General features: G+C 43.0%; 1 protein-coding gene across 2 annotated transcripts in view; it reads left to right on the top strand.

Annotated features, from left to right (window-relative positions):
* The window catches only part of DYRK1A (dual specificity tyrosine phosphorylation regulated kinase 1A), a 70177-nt gene extending 58512 nt beyond the window's left edge, over positions 1-11665 (top strand). For both annotated transcript variants that reach the window (XM_039553482.1, XM_039553481.1), the window contains exons 4-12: positions 1192-1284; positions 2223-2411; positions 3063-3210; positions 4392-4678; positions 5782-5928; positions 6238-6378; positions 6625-6931; positions 7412-7536; positions 8207-11665. In XM_039553482.1, the coding sequence (XP_039409416.1) occupies positions 1192-1284; positions 2223-2411; positions 3063-3210; positions 4392-4678; positions 5782-5928; positions 6238-6378; positions 6625-6931; positions 7412-7536; positions 8207-8830 (2061 nt within the window). In that variant the 3' untranslated portion in view covers positions 8831-11665. The remainder of the gene's footprint in view (positions 1-1191; positions 1285-2222; positions 2412-3062; positions 3211-4391; positions 4679-5781; positions 5929-6237; positions 6379-6624; positions 6932-7411; positions 7537-8206) is intronic.
* The last annotated feature ends 2801 nt before the right edge of the window (positions 11666-14466 follow it).

Below are 14466 nucleotides of genomic sequence, written 5' to 3'. Positions count from 1 at the left end.
CCCCAGGCAGCAGCACAGGCTGGGGGTGACCTGCTGGGGAAGGACCTGGGGGACAGTGAGCTGTCCCTGAGCCAGCAGAGTGTCCTGGGGGACAGGAAGGCCAATGGGATCCTGGGGTGCACTGGGAAGAGCATTCCCAGCAGGTCAGGGTTATCCTGCCCCTGTGCCCAGCCCTGGGGGCACCTCTGGGGTGCCGTGCCCAGCTCTGGCTCCTCAGCCCAGCAGGGCCAGGGAGCTCCTGGAGCGGGGCCGGCGGAGGCTGCGCAGCTGAGGAAGGGCCTGGAGCAGCTCCGTGCCCAGCACAGGCTGAGGGAGCCGGGGCTGCTCAGCCTCGAGAGGAGCCCCAGCTGAGAGGGGCCCTCAGCCCTGGCTGTCCCTGGCTGCAGGGAGGGCTCAGGGCAGGGCCCGGGCTCTGCTCCGGGGCCCGGCAGCGGCACCAGAGCCACGGGCAGGGCCTGAGCCCGGCAATTGCCCTGCACAGGAGGCAGAACTGCTGCCCTGGGCAGGGCCAGCCCTGAGCAGATTGGCCACAGAGGCTCTGGGCTCTCCTCCCTGGGGATATTCCAGAGCCACCTGTGTGAGGGGATGGAGGGAGGAGCAGACTGAAGGACTGGCCACTCTCCAAACTCCTTTTTTGGGCTCTGGTTGGGTGGGAACAGGGAATTCCCAGAGTTTGTCCAGCAGGGCAGCAGTACTGGGCCTTTGGAGATGGTTTGTCTCTTGGTAGTCCTGGATTTTGGTTTTTTTTGGAATTTAATGCAGTTGAATGTTTTGAGCTGGCCCAGTTCTCCAGCAGTTCCTGTGAACTTCCGTTGGAACCTCCTGTAAAGTTCCTTTGGAACTGTACCTTAAATATGGTGACAATCCATGAGTCAGCCCTGAGGTGGAGGAGTGATGGAGGAGAGTCTTTGTTATGAGAAGAGATTTCGATGAAACCTGTTGGGTGTAGTGGGAGGAGAGTAGGAATCTTGGAATTTACTCCTTTTAAAAAAATAATTAATATATTAAAAATTATTAATATATTAAAAAGTAACTTAACTAAACTAGGTGTGGGGGTTTTTTACTACTAGTTAAAAAAAACCCCTTGCATTTAAAGAACTCACTTCTGTGAAGAATATCACAATTTGATTTAGTAACTATACTGTTAAATTCCTGGTTTTTGTTCTGATTTCTGCCATGTTCCTATTCCAGAGGCGGATGCCCCAAACTTTTCGTGATCCAGCCACTGCTCCATTGAGGAAACTCTCCGTAGATTTGATCAAAACATACAAGCATATTAATGAGGTAATGGCTCCAGATGTCTTTAATGTGCACTGATGTTTGTTACAATACATGATTTAGATGTATTTTCTACGAATAATCTTATCAAGAGATCCAAAAAATCAAGTTTTTTCTCAGTTGTTCACATCTTCTTTGAGGTCATGGGTGTCATGGTCCTGCTTTCTGTCCAGCACACAGGAACTCTCTTACGCTGGGATTTATTTTCTGTTGTTTTATAAACAAATGTTGAGCTTGCAGGACGAGGAAACCTGAGTGCCACAAGCACACTTTGAGCTCAATGAAACTTTATTAATATTTCTAAGATCTTTTAAGGAAAGTGCTGAAGTGTTTTCCCTGAATTATTTCAGTTTTATTGACAAATGTAAAATACAAAATTGTTGTGGTTGTTACAGGAAAGCATTAGTTGGTTTCAAACTTCGACAATTATAGGGAATGTGAATGGAATTTTATGGTGATTAATGACTTCCTTGGAATTCTTTCCCAGTCTTGTGGGAAGATCAAATGATAATTCCTGTTTCCAGGCTCCTTAGCATTTTGAGTTTTGCTGTGTGCACTGTGTGCTGGGATGCATCTGTTCCTTTTGCACCTGCTCCAGAGATCAGTGTTACTGCGTTTATTAGTGTTGTTATTATTATTATTATTATTATTATTATTATTATTATTTATTAGTGTTAGTACACTGATCAGTGTTACTACTATTATTTATTAGTGTCAGTACATTCCTTTAGCTCTGCTTTCCCAGTTCTTCAATTATTCACCCAGACTTCCCTTTGGAATAATGGCCTGACTTCAAACAGAGCAATAGGAGGAGAGGATTGCTTGGTTTTCCACTTGGAGAAGTTGACTTTAAAGCCACAGGATGCTGAATAAAAGTTGATTCTCCTCTTTCTTGAGCTGCTGTTCTAAGCAGGGCTCTTAAGGAAGCTCCTTTTCCCCTCCAGGTTTACTATGCAAAAAAAAAACGGCGGCATCAGCAGGGCCAGGGAGATGATTCCAGTCACAAAAAGGAGAGGAAAGTTTACAATGATGGTTATGATGATGACAACTACGACTACATCGTGAAAAATGGGGAGAAGTGGATGGACCGCTATGAAATCGACTCTTTAATAGGCAAAGGATCCTTTGGACAGGTAATGGCTCATTATGTATTTATGTAATTTATGTGGACCACATTTGTATTTAATTGGAAGTGCTATTGCTGTTTCATTTTGAAATTAAAACTCTTTTTTCTCAGTCCTGTTATCCTGAGTTCCTGTTCAGACACATATTTTTGTGCTATTTCATGTTACTACAGAAAACTTTTAATTATGTTTCAGTGTGTGTTGCATTTTATAATGAGAAGTCCTCCACCTTTTGCCATCAATTCACATTTTTAGCTTGAGTTTAGTTTTGGTTTGAGTTAGCTTTTTAGTTGGAACAGGGTTTTTAAATTAAAACAATAATTAGTGCTGGATCTTACCTCTTATAAATGTCATTAGCAACATTTGTTTTGACTGGTTGCAGCTTTAGCCAAGGGTGGAAGGAGGATGGAGCTTTTATTTTGTAGTTTTTAGTTTTTCTCAGACTTAGCAGTCCTTTTACAGTGTTGGTTTAGATAATTTTATTTGCATATAAAGTGACATTGCTGCAATAAACATCACACAGTCAGTTGTAGCTTTATTGTTGTATAGAGTTAAAAAGGAGAACATTTCCTCCGAATTCAGAAAGGTGAGAAAGGGAGTTTGGGTGGGTTTTTTTGAAAACTGGAGGGAGTTTCCTGATGGATTTGGCTTCTCCGGCAGGTTGTGAAGGCTTATGACCGAGTGGAGCAGGAGTGGGTGGCCATCAAAATCATCAAAAACAAGAAGGCTTTCTTAAACCAGGCCCAGATTGAAGTGAGACTGCTCGAGCTGATGAACAAACATGACACTGAGATGAAGTACTACATAGGTATGGAAATAATTCTTCTTTATTTTTATTTTATTATGAATGGTTTAGATCTTGCTGTAGAGCTTAGGCTGCTTTCAGCTGATTTCCACATCTATTTGGGACCATTTGTGATGATATTTGGTGGTTCTTGCCAAGCTGGTGGGTCCAGTGAGCTCAGGTAGGGTGAGGAGGAGTTGGAATCAAGTGTAGGAAGCCTACCAGGACATGGAATGGTGGGAGGAGAGTTCCAAAGGTGAGAGAACAGGAATTTGGACAAGGATGTGTGGCAGGAAATGGCAGCAGGGTGGGAGCAGAAGGTTGCATCTCAGGTAAGTTGTAAAGGACACAGAAGGAACTGGTCTGGGATAACAGAGAAAACAAATCCATGGATTTGTTGACCAAAAATCCACCTTAATTAAAAGTCTGAATTCTCATGGTGCTCATATTCAAGATTTTATTCTGCCAGAAAGGGGAGAGTGCTGCTTTTTCTCTGGAATGTTTTTCCTATTTCAATTTTCTTGTGGCAGCCTGAAGGTTTGACAATGGCAAACCCTGCTGGCCTCTGAACAGAGCAATGTGATAAATATTTCACTTATTTAATGAAAAAAAAGGCTTGGATTGGTTCCTTTCATAAACTGACATTGTACCTGAAGGAAATGAATAGGAAATCCAATTCCTATGGGATATCCATCAGTTTTATTAATTCAAGTAATCAACTGAAGTCACAGCTTATTAATTGCCTTGATGTCATTGTGTATTTTAAATTATTCTCACTATTAAATATTTCCTCTGTCAATGTAAGGGAGTGATAACTTACTTTGGTAATCTTATCATTTCATAAGGTTTTGGTTAATGCAGCTTTACTGAGGATGTGTAAAATGCCCCCCTGTACCCCAGGCATGGCAGAAATATTTTGTTAATAATACAGAACTAGGAAAAAAAAATGCTCTTATTTCACACATTGCTTGAAATACTTAAAAGATTCCGCAAGTTTTTGCAGTTTTTTACTGAGGTGCACCTGAGGATGTGTAAAATGTCCTCTTGTCCTCCAAGCATGGCAGAAATATTTTGTAAATAAGACAGAACTAGGAAAAAATAAATGATGCTCTATTATTTAATGATAGTCCTGCTTCCTACGTACTCTGTTGTAATTAACCCATAATTCTTAGCGTTCGTTAGTGATATTTTCCCCTTTTCCCCAGTGCATTTGAAGCGCCACTTCATGTTCAGGAACCACCTGTGCTTGGTGTTTGAGATGCTGTCCTACAACCTGTACGACCTGCTGAGGAACACCAACTTCCGCGGCGTGTCCCTCAACCTGACGCGCAAGTTCGCGCAGCAGATGTGCACGGCCCTGCTCTTCCTGGCCACCCCCGAGCTCAGCATCATTCACTGTGACCTAAAACCAGAGAACATCCTGCTCTGCAACCCCAAAAGGAGCGCCATCAAGATTGTGGATTTTGGCAGTTCGTGTCAGCTTGGGCAGAGGGTGAGTTTGGGGGAAAATCGGCGAAAATTCTGTTCGTGCTGCTGGAAAATGCGAGATTTTTAAGTCATAGTACTCATCTAGCTCATTGGAACTTCATTCATGGTGATTTTAAAACAATAATTTAAATAGGGATCCACGGTCCACAAGAGCTTTAAATATGAGTTTCAGAATCCCAGAGTTGTCAAGGTTGGAAAAGACCTTTGAGATCAAGTCCAGCCATGAACCAGCAGCACCACATTCACCACTAAACACCACAAGTCCTCAAGTGCCACATCCACACATTCTTTGAACACTTTGACGCTCCACCACTTCCCTTTAGTGCCCCAGTAGATAAAAATCCACCACATGATAAATTTTCCATGGTTTTTATTTCTTCTTGGCTGTGTTTTTGTGCCTTGTCAGTAGAGAATGTATCAACACTTGGTTGTAGAAATCTGCAGTACTAATTAATAAAATACTCCTTTATTATTATCTTATTCCACCTAACTCTTCCTTCCACGAGCACTCCTTTAGCATGCCCCCTGTTCACAATTAGTGACACTGCAGTTTGGATCATTAGGAAAAGAATTCAGGAAGTCAGGAACTAACTTCACCAAAAGTGCCCCACTTCTCTCTTGAGGAGTTGGGACTGGCCAGTAGCACCCCATTGCTTTTTCCCATAATGAACTTAGGAAAAGCAGATCACAATATTGAATATTGTATTGAAAGCAGCAATGAGACACAGATTTAGATGTATAAAAGGACTTTTTGCTATAAACTAAAAGGAAGGGCTGAAGGCAGACAGCGAGAGGTGAGATCACATCTGGATTATTTATCCAAATCCATTATTCATCAATAATACGATAATTTTGAAGTGTTAAGAATCACAATTACGAAAACATTGCTGAACTTCCTGCTTTTTTTTTGTGAGCATAATATTTTCCTAAAAATCAACAATAAGATATTTTTATTACTGTCATGAATGTGTAGATTTTAGTATCTCTGATACCTTGTCTTTTCCTCCACCGAAATGTTTATGGCAGTTGTGTTTTGTCACGTGGAATTGTCATTCTTTCCCTTTGGATGCTGTGTGTGATTGTGACCTTGAGATGCTTTTATTCCAGATATACCAATATATCCAGAGTCGTTTTTATCGATCACCAGAGGTGCTACTGGGAATGCCTTATGACCTTGCAATTGATATGTGGTCCCTTGGGTGTATTTTAGTCGAGATGCACACTGGAGAGCCTCTCTTTAGTGGGGCAAATGAGGTAAGTTATGTACCAGTAATTGGGTTTTTCTCTTGTTAATTACCATCGTGATTTTCATCTGTTTAATTGGAATGCATAAATGAGGGAAGTCTGATAATTCTGAAAGGATTAAACATCAATATCATGACTTTTGTCAGGACACAAAATTGCCTGTTCATAATTTTCTGTGTCTCCCTCTTACTCCTTGTTTTGTACATATTAAGTTTTTCTTAAATTAATTAATTTAGAACTTGTGTGAGTTGCTGACATTTGTGCCCCAGCTGGGCTGGCTGTCACTTGTCCTTCACAAACACATTTTATTTGGGACAGGTGGATCAGATGAATAAAATAGTGGAAGTTTTGGGGATACCACCAACCCACATCCTCGACCAAGCACCCAAAGCAAGAAAGTTCTTTGAGAAGTTGCCAGATAGCACTTGGAACTTGAAGAAGACCAAAGATGGAAAAAGGGTAGGTTAAATAATTAGGATGATAATATATATATCAAAACACATAAAATGGTGAGTTGTTACTTTGTTTTACATCTTGTCTTACTGAAAATGCAGCTTTGTTGTTTGTTAGCATTCTATCTTGTCAATTAAATAACATTTCCTTTAGTGTTGAATAGTTTCCTTACTTGATTTAACTTTTGATATAGAATCTGTGCACACCCAAGGCTTCACCCGTTGATTCCAAGCAATTCCTCCCTTCCCACAGGAATACAAACCACCGGCAACTCGCAAACTCCACAATATCCTGGGAGTTGAGACAGGAGGACCGGGTGGGCGCCGTGCTGGGGAGTCAGGTCATACTGTAGCTGACTACTTGAAGTTCAAAGACCTCATCTTAAGGATGCTTGACTATGACCCCAAGACACGAATCCAGCCCTACTACGCCCTGCAGCACAGTTTCTTCAAGAAAACAGCGGACGAAGGTACCAACACGAGTAACAGCGTGTCCACGAGTCCTGCCATGGAGCAGTCCCAGTCTTCAGGAACCACCTCTAGTACATCTTCAAGCTCAGGTGGGTTTTGGTCACGAACAGGTGACAAAATTCTGCTTTCTAATGTTGGGCACTGCCCAGGCTCCCCAGGGAATGGGCACGGCCCCGAGGCTGCCAGAGCTCCAGGAGCGTTTGGACAGCGCTGCCAGGGATGCCCAGGCTGGGATTGTTGGGGGGGGGGGGGGGTCTGTGCAGTTGGACTGGATGATCCTTGTGGGTCCCTTCCAACTCAGAATATTCCATGATTCTGTGAAATGTTGATTTTTTTTTTCCTCTCCTGTTAAAAAAATGTATCAATCATGATCACTAAACAATTATTTTAATCAGCTGGAGCAGGTAAACAGAAAAACCCCAAAACCCAACTAGATGAGCAAAAATGTGAGTGATTACCACAGATCTTATACTTTTCCCTTGCAGCACTTCATAAATCTTGATGCTGCCATTGTTTCATAGCTGTAAATTCCTTGTCCCTTTAGTTATTGTCATGTTGGGGTTTTCCAGGTGGATCTTCCGGCACGAGCAACAGCGGGAGGGCGCGGTCAGACCCCACACACCAGCATCGACACAGTGGTGGGCACTTCACTGCTGCTGTTCAAGCTATGGACTGTGAAACACACAGCCCACAGGTAATGCTCCAGTGGGGCTGAGGCAGTGATATCTTAGCATACAACAGATAAAACTGTCAATCCCCCCTATAAATGTAACTATAAATTGGTGTGGAGATAGATTTTGCTCATTTAGTAACCTTTAATCAGCTGTGTTGTTCCAGAGGTTCCTCTAATGCTGTTGGCACCTTTCAAGGTATGAGCTACAACATTTTAATTTAATTTGCTTTGCTTATTGTCTCCAGGCTCCTCAGCCAGAGGTCAGGGCTTTATTTTTCTAAGTGTTGTACAAATGCTGTTATTATTACTGTAATGTAAAGCTGCTCCTATAATTTTGACAGCCGAGTCACTTACCAGACTTTCTTAAATTGTTTGAGAAAAACATCCAGGATGTGTATTCATTTTTCTTAAGGCAAATATAGAAAACTATTGGAAATGACTCTTAACTACATGCCTGCATTTCTAGAAAAATTGTGCAACTGCAAGGCCTGGGTAACATTTCAAAATAACGAATAACTTAATCTCTCATGTATTGTTCGAGAACCAGCTGGATGTGACAGTCAGTTGACAGGGTGGTCAAAGGTTGGACTGGATGCTCTTGGAAGTATTTTCCAACCTTTATGATTCTCTGATTCAGTGAAATCACAGCTTTGAGTCAGCATTTTAATTGTAACTTTGCTCCTGACCGCAGGTTCGACAACAGTTTCCTCCTCCGATCGGTTGGACAGCCACCGAAGCTCCCACCCAGGTCACTGTCGAGAACCACCCGGTTCAAGAAACCACCTTCCATGTAAACCCTCAACAACAGAATGCATTACACCATCACCACGGCAACAGCTCCCACCACCACCACCATCACCACCACCACCACCACCACCATGGACAGCAAGCCTTGGGCAGCCGGACCAGGCCGAGAGTCTACAATTCTCCAACAAACAGCTCCTCCACCCAGGATTCTATGGAGGTGGGCCACAGTCACCACTCCATGACATCCCTGTCTTCCTCAACTACTTCTTCCTCTACATCTTCCTCCTCTACTGGTAACCAAGGCAATCAGGCCTATCAGAACCGCCCAGTGGCTGCTAATACCTTGGACTTTGGACAGAACGGAGCTATGGACATGAATTTAACAGTCTACTCTAATCCGCGCCAAGAAACTGGCATAGCTGGACATCCCACGTACCAGTTTTCTGCTAATACAGGTCCTGCTCATTACATGACTGAAGGACACCTTGCCATGAGGCAAGGCATTGATAGAGAAGAGTCTCCCATGACAGGAGTTTGTGTTCAGCAAAGTCCTGTGGCTAGCTCGTGACTAAACTGAAACTAAGTTTGTTTCTTGTGTGTTTTTATAGAAGTGGTGTTTTTCCAAAAACAAAGTGCAAAGCTGCTTGAATCAGAAGGAGATAAACTCACTGAACCGCTACAGGAGGGCAAAGTTGACTATTTTTTTAAACTTGAAAAGATTGCAAAGGGACAATGAAGTTTTTTTTTTTGTTGTTGTTGGTTTTTTGCTGGGGGGAGGTTTTTTGGTTGGTTTTTTTTTTAAGAGCCATGTCTGGACCCACCTTAACGGATAGCTTAGTGGTGTTCACCTTTTGCTTCCCCCATTTTAACTTGCCACAACCTAGTCATAGTTTGGTTTTTTTGGGGCGGGGTTTTGGGTTTTTTTGGTTTTTTTTTTTTAATTTTTTTTTTTTTTTTGCTCTCATTCAACAGGGGTTATTGTTCAAATGTTAGTCATAGTTGCAAGCTAGTTTCTTTTTAAAGGCATTGCACATGATTTCTAAAAAAAGGCCCTTTGAAGTTTTTGGGGTGGGAGGGGGAGTGAGTAATATATATATTTTTTTTAGTTCCCCAAACAACCATGGGCACAGAAATGCAGTACTGTAAGAAAGAGGGACCTTCAGATTACACAAATATATTATTCTTCAGCTGTAAAAAGGGACGGTTGTGACGGAGTTTGTGAGGCACATTGAGCATGCGAAGTGGCGGTGAGCAGAACTCTCCTTTTCTGAATCTACTGAGGATCAAAGCAGCAATTGTGATGGGAATTCTGTGGGTGCCACCTTTTGGAGCCCACGGGCAGTTAGGATGGAAATCTGACTGGTTTCATAACTGAGGTGCACTGAGAAGCAATCAACGGGTCGGTCCTGGCCAGTCCTGGGGAGGTCTAAGTGGTGGTCTTTGGGATAACCTTTGGCCTTATGGATTTGGACTCTTAAGTTAGAAGAGCCTACCATTTCAGATGCAATCACTTTTGGACATGCTTTTGCAGACAGTCCTTAATGCTGAAAACACAGAGAATGGGTAATTCAAGAGGCCTTTCTTTTAAAAATAGACTTTTGTGACCCACTTATTGTAAGGTATTGCAAGGTCACTTTGCGTGTGTCATAAAGTTGACTTCCTTATTGGTTGAAGGTCACAGGAGTAGTGGTTTGCGTTTGATGGAAATAGCTACAACTGTGTCCCTTCCTGCTTTTTACTTTTTTCTTTTGCTTTTTCTCGGCACGTGGTTTTCTCCACCATTACTTCTGCACAAAGACGTCTTCTGTTCATCCTGAACATTTTTAAAAAAAAAAAAAATGCAGAATTTTATGTGACTGCTTTTTTGCCTCACAATTATGCTGTGAATTTTACAAAAATTTATTTTCTTTTTTGATAATTTATTGTACCAAAGCTGTTTTTATAGCACATAGATGTCTGTAACCAATAATGTAGCAGTTCTGCACTTTGACACAAGGTGTAACTAGACCATTTTTAAATGTCAGTTGAAAAATTATGGCTGTACTATTGCTTAAACAAAACTGGAACTGTTGTTGAATTCATAGCCAATACATTTACAGCAATCTGTGTACTGAAGATAATAGATTGACATCTACTTGGAGACTATAACATCTGTTACATTATCAATGTGTTCAGGCTTCTGAAGGTTAAAAGGGACACTAGATCCAGAAGCTATGAAACCAGCAGTTGATTCTTGTATTCCTTATTAACATAATTGTAAACTTGAAGGCAAGACCTTGATTGCATGAAACAGGTCCAAAAATAATAGGCTGAGTAAAGCAAAACCCTCACGGGAGACCTGAGGTTAGCAGGCTGTATTTAACAGGTGCCTAATTTTTGGGTAACGCTGCCTTAATATAACACAGTCAGCTTGGCAGTTGCAAAATTTATGGGCCCATCCAAGAGATCTTTTTTTTTTGTAGGAAAAGGAAAAAAAACAAACCCGAACGCTGCGTGAGAAAAAAAAAACCCCTTGGTGAAAGAATGAAGGTGAATTCCTTGATTGCCCATCCCAGATGAACAGTGTTGCCCATCCTCTCTTACAGAAGCAGTGATCTACCTCTGCCAGTAAGCCCTTGGAAAAGTTAATTTTAGCAGCAAATGGTCAATTCCATGCGGCCAAGTCGATTTTTTCAGCCGGAAAGGTGGAATTTTTTATACTCACAGTGGCAACACAGCAGCTGACTACCATGTAAATGGGAACGAATCCTTGGGATTATCATTTTTTTGTAAATCATGGTTCTCTTAATCAAATATTTCTTTTTGTACCGACACATCAACCCTGTGGATGAAAGTGGATTGATTTTTTTTCCCCCCCCTGCTTTTTTTCTTTTTTTTTTTTTTTGTTTTCTTTCAAAGCTCAGTAATTCAGAGAAGTTTACAGGATTTGGAAGGCTGTCACCTTAGAAAAGGATGCTGAGTTTAGCAATATAAAAAAAGGAATCCAGTTCTTACTGCTGTCTAGGAATATAAGGGTAATATGGAATCTGGGTAACACCGTGCGCGCCGGTTGCCACCCCTTAGCAAGCGCCAAAAAAAACCCCCACCAAACCTAAAGCAGTTCAAAGAAATAACCTCTACATCAAGAAGAAAAAACAAAAAAAAAACCATCATAAAATCCAGTGCTTCTGCATACTGTGTTATGTTACAGTCCAGTTTTGTGTGCTTTACTACACAGTTTGGTTACAGGACTTCTGTGCATTGTAAACATAAACAGCATGGAAAAGGTTAAATACCTGTGTTCAGATTGTAAGATCTAGTCCGGACTTGCTGTGTATATTGTAACGTTAAATGAAAAGACAAGCCCTTTGTATTATAGTCATGCAGTCTTATGTATGATAAACAGTTGAATAATTTGTCCTCAGACTCTTTACTGTGCTTTTTAAAAAGAAAAAAAAAGAGAGAGAAAAAAAAAAAGTAATTTAAGGAAAAAACCAAAACCAAACAACAAAAAAAAATGTAAACGTAGTAAATCTTCCTATGCAATTAACCTACTCCAAGCCATGGTATGGTAGGTATAATTATACTATAATATGTAAATAGCAGATACATTGCAACAGACTTAAAAATATGAAAGTAAAAGTTGGAGGCGTAACAGCTAATTTGGAGTTTTTAATTGAAAACCAGCAAGGTCTGCAAATCCCTGATGTGTGAACACAGCTCTGCTTGGTTCTCATGGACTGTGCTTGTAGTTTGAGTTCTTTAATCCTCATCTGTTAGTCTGAGTGTTCTTACGTGCTCTGCAGCTTCCTCCTTATCCCAGACGAGCTGGTTTTGAGGCCATGGAATGGGATTTTGGGACTGGCATGCCATCATCCCTAGAACCCAGCCTAGATCCTCCTGCATCACCAGCTCCCTGTCTTTGGGTGCAGTAGGACATAGTTCTGAAAAAGCTGATTTTCCTCTAGATTCTGCCAAGTGGGAGGACTTTTCCGTGTCTCTGGAGTGATTCAGCCAGGTTATTTCCATGCTCCCAGCCCTCCTTTGGTTCTAGGACTGTTTAGTTACAGCTGGTGGCCACCAGAGCCTGGCAGAACGATGGGTAACAACTCCAGTTTGAAACTATTCCATGTCAGAATATGTTAACTGTAAAGCTCTTACGGCTCTTCCGGAACTTCAGGTGTTTTCAAACCCATTCTAAAAGCTGGAATTGCTGCACACAGCCCCTGGGATTGGTGCCAGTCCTGCTGTGTGCAGGCAGGGAGGTGCTGGTACATCCTTGAACCTCTCACTCAGTTCCTTGTCTGTTTATCCCTCCAAGGATTGCAGTTTTCAACCTTTCAGTCTCAGTTCTTTGCATTAAAAGATTGTAAATTTAGATGATTCTCCATCCTGATTGCTCAGTCCTTTGGGAATGGCTGCTCTGCCAGGATTTAGGCTTCCATCCCGTAAGTACAGTGGTGTCTGGAGGGGCCTGGATGCCAGAAGGGTTGGATTCACCTGGAAATGTGACTCATCTCCCATTGCTTATCACTCTGCCATCCCTGTCTTCATCACACCATCTATGTGCTTGCATTTTATTCTGGACAACTGAAAAAAAGACTTGAAGATCCTCTGTGGAAGAATTCCCGTTGAAACCCATCAGGAACATCCTTTTTAATGAGGGAGTGAGTGAAAACTCCAGCGTGGTGACACAGAATGTGTTGTGTTGGTTTTTAGAACAAATGCATCCCAGTAGGATCAGTCTGGAACTTGTGGATAGAAAGGAAGTGTCTTTCTGGTCAAAATTCCATGGGGAAGTGGCTGCAGAGTAGAGTTACTGTGAGAGTTGATCTCCTGAGGGTGGATTGTGTTAGGCTGACTTTTGGATAATTTATTTATTGGAATTCTCTCAGGGGGGACCTTGTGGCTCTGCACAAGTCCCTGACAGGAGGGGGCAGCCGGGGGGGTCGGGCTCTGCTGCCAGGGAACAGGGACAGGAGGAGAGGGAACGGCCTCAGGCTGGGCCAGGGGAGGCTCAGGGTGGACAGCAGCAGGAATTTCCCCATGGAAAGGGAGCTCAGGCCTTGGCAGGGGCTGCCCAGGGAGGTTTGGAGGGCCCATCCCTGGAGGTGTCCCAGGAAGGGCTGGAGGTGGCACTCAGTGCTCTGGGCTGGGGACAAGGTGGGCATCGGGCACAGCTGGGCCTGGCTGGGCTGGGAGGGCTTTTCCAGCCTCAGGGATCCTGGGATTCTGGGATATTTTACTTTGAATGATTCCCTTTAAACTGCACAATACTTGCCCAGCAAGGGAAGGCACCTGCTCAGTGGTTTTCTGTTCCATATCCCTGTTTATGTGGGGTTCTACAGAAACAACTCCATGTCGGAAATTTCCAGCTGGTTTTTAGTTCTCCACCTTCTGGCAACTGTTGAGCTGTTCCTCACTGATGAAGATGCCTTGATTTGATTTCAGCAGTTCTCCACAGGAGCCCTGTGAAATTTATGGGATCTGCCTAAACCTGAGGGGGTTTGGAGTTGCTGTTCATGATGTTTTATGGTCGATGTCCTGGAGCATCGGAGTTAATCACAAGCTGGGGTTGTTCAGCCTGGAGAAGGATCCAGAGAGACCTCAGAGCCCCTTCCAGTGCCTAAAGGGCCTCCAGGAGAGCTGCAGAGGGACTGGGGACAAGGGCTGGAGGGCCAGGAGCCAGGGAATGGCTTCCCAGTGCCAGAGGGCAGGGCTGGATGGGAGATTGGGCAGGAATTGTTCCCTGGCAGGGTGGGCAGGCCCTGGCACAGGGTGCCCAGAGCAGCTGGGGCTGCCCCTGGATCCCTGGCAGTGCCCAAGGCCAGGCTGGACATTGGGGCTTGGAGCAGCCTGGGACAGTGGAAGGTGTCCCTGCCATGGCAGGGGTGGAGCTGGATGATTTTTAAGGTCCTTTCAACCCCAAACTTTCTTTGATTATGTTAACAATGGGTTAAAAACTTCTCAAATCCAGTGTTGTGTGATCACTGAGTCCTGCTGAGCCCTGGCTTATGAATCTCCTGAAAAATCACAGGAATTGTAACAATTTCTTGAAACTTCAGGTTTTATGGGTACAGCTTGTGGTGTTGAGTAATAAAATAGTGTGGCTAAGGCAGGAGAAATTAATAACCAAATCCCCCTCCCACAGGCCTCCCCTTGAGAAAGGAGATGGATTTGATGGATGGTGATTGTCAAAAACCAGGGAGTTCATGATTGGAAAAT

The sequence above is a fragment of the Corvus cornix genome, chromosome 1 (genome assembly GCF_000738735.6).
Source record: "Corvus cornix cornix isolate S_Up_H32 chromosome 1, ASM73873v5, whole genome shotgun sequence".
Taxonomy (NCBI): domain Eukaryota; kingdom Metazoa; phylum Chordata; class Aves; order Passeriformes; family Corvidae; genus Corvus; species Corvus cornix.
Note: the sequence above shows the minus strand (reverse complement) of the source record. Positions and strands in the feature narration are given on the sequence as shown.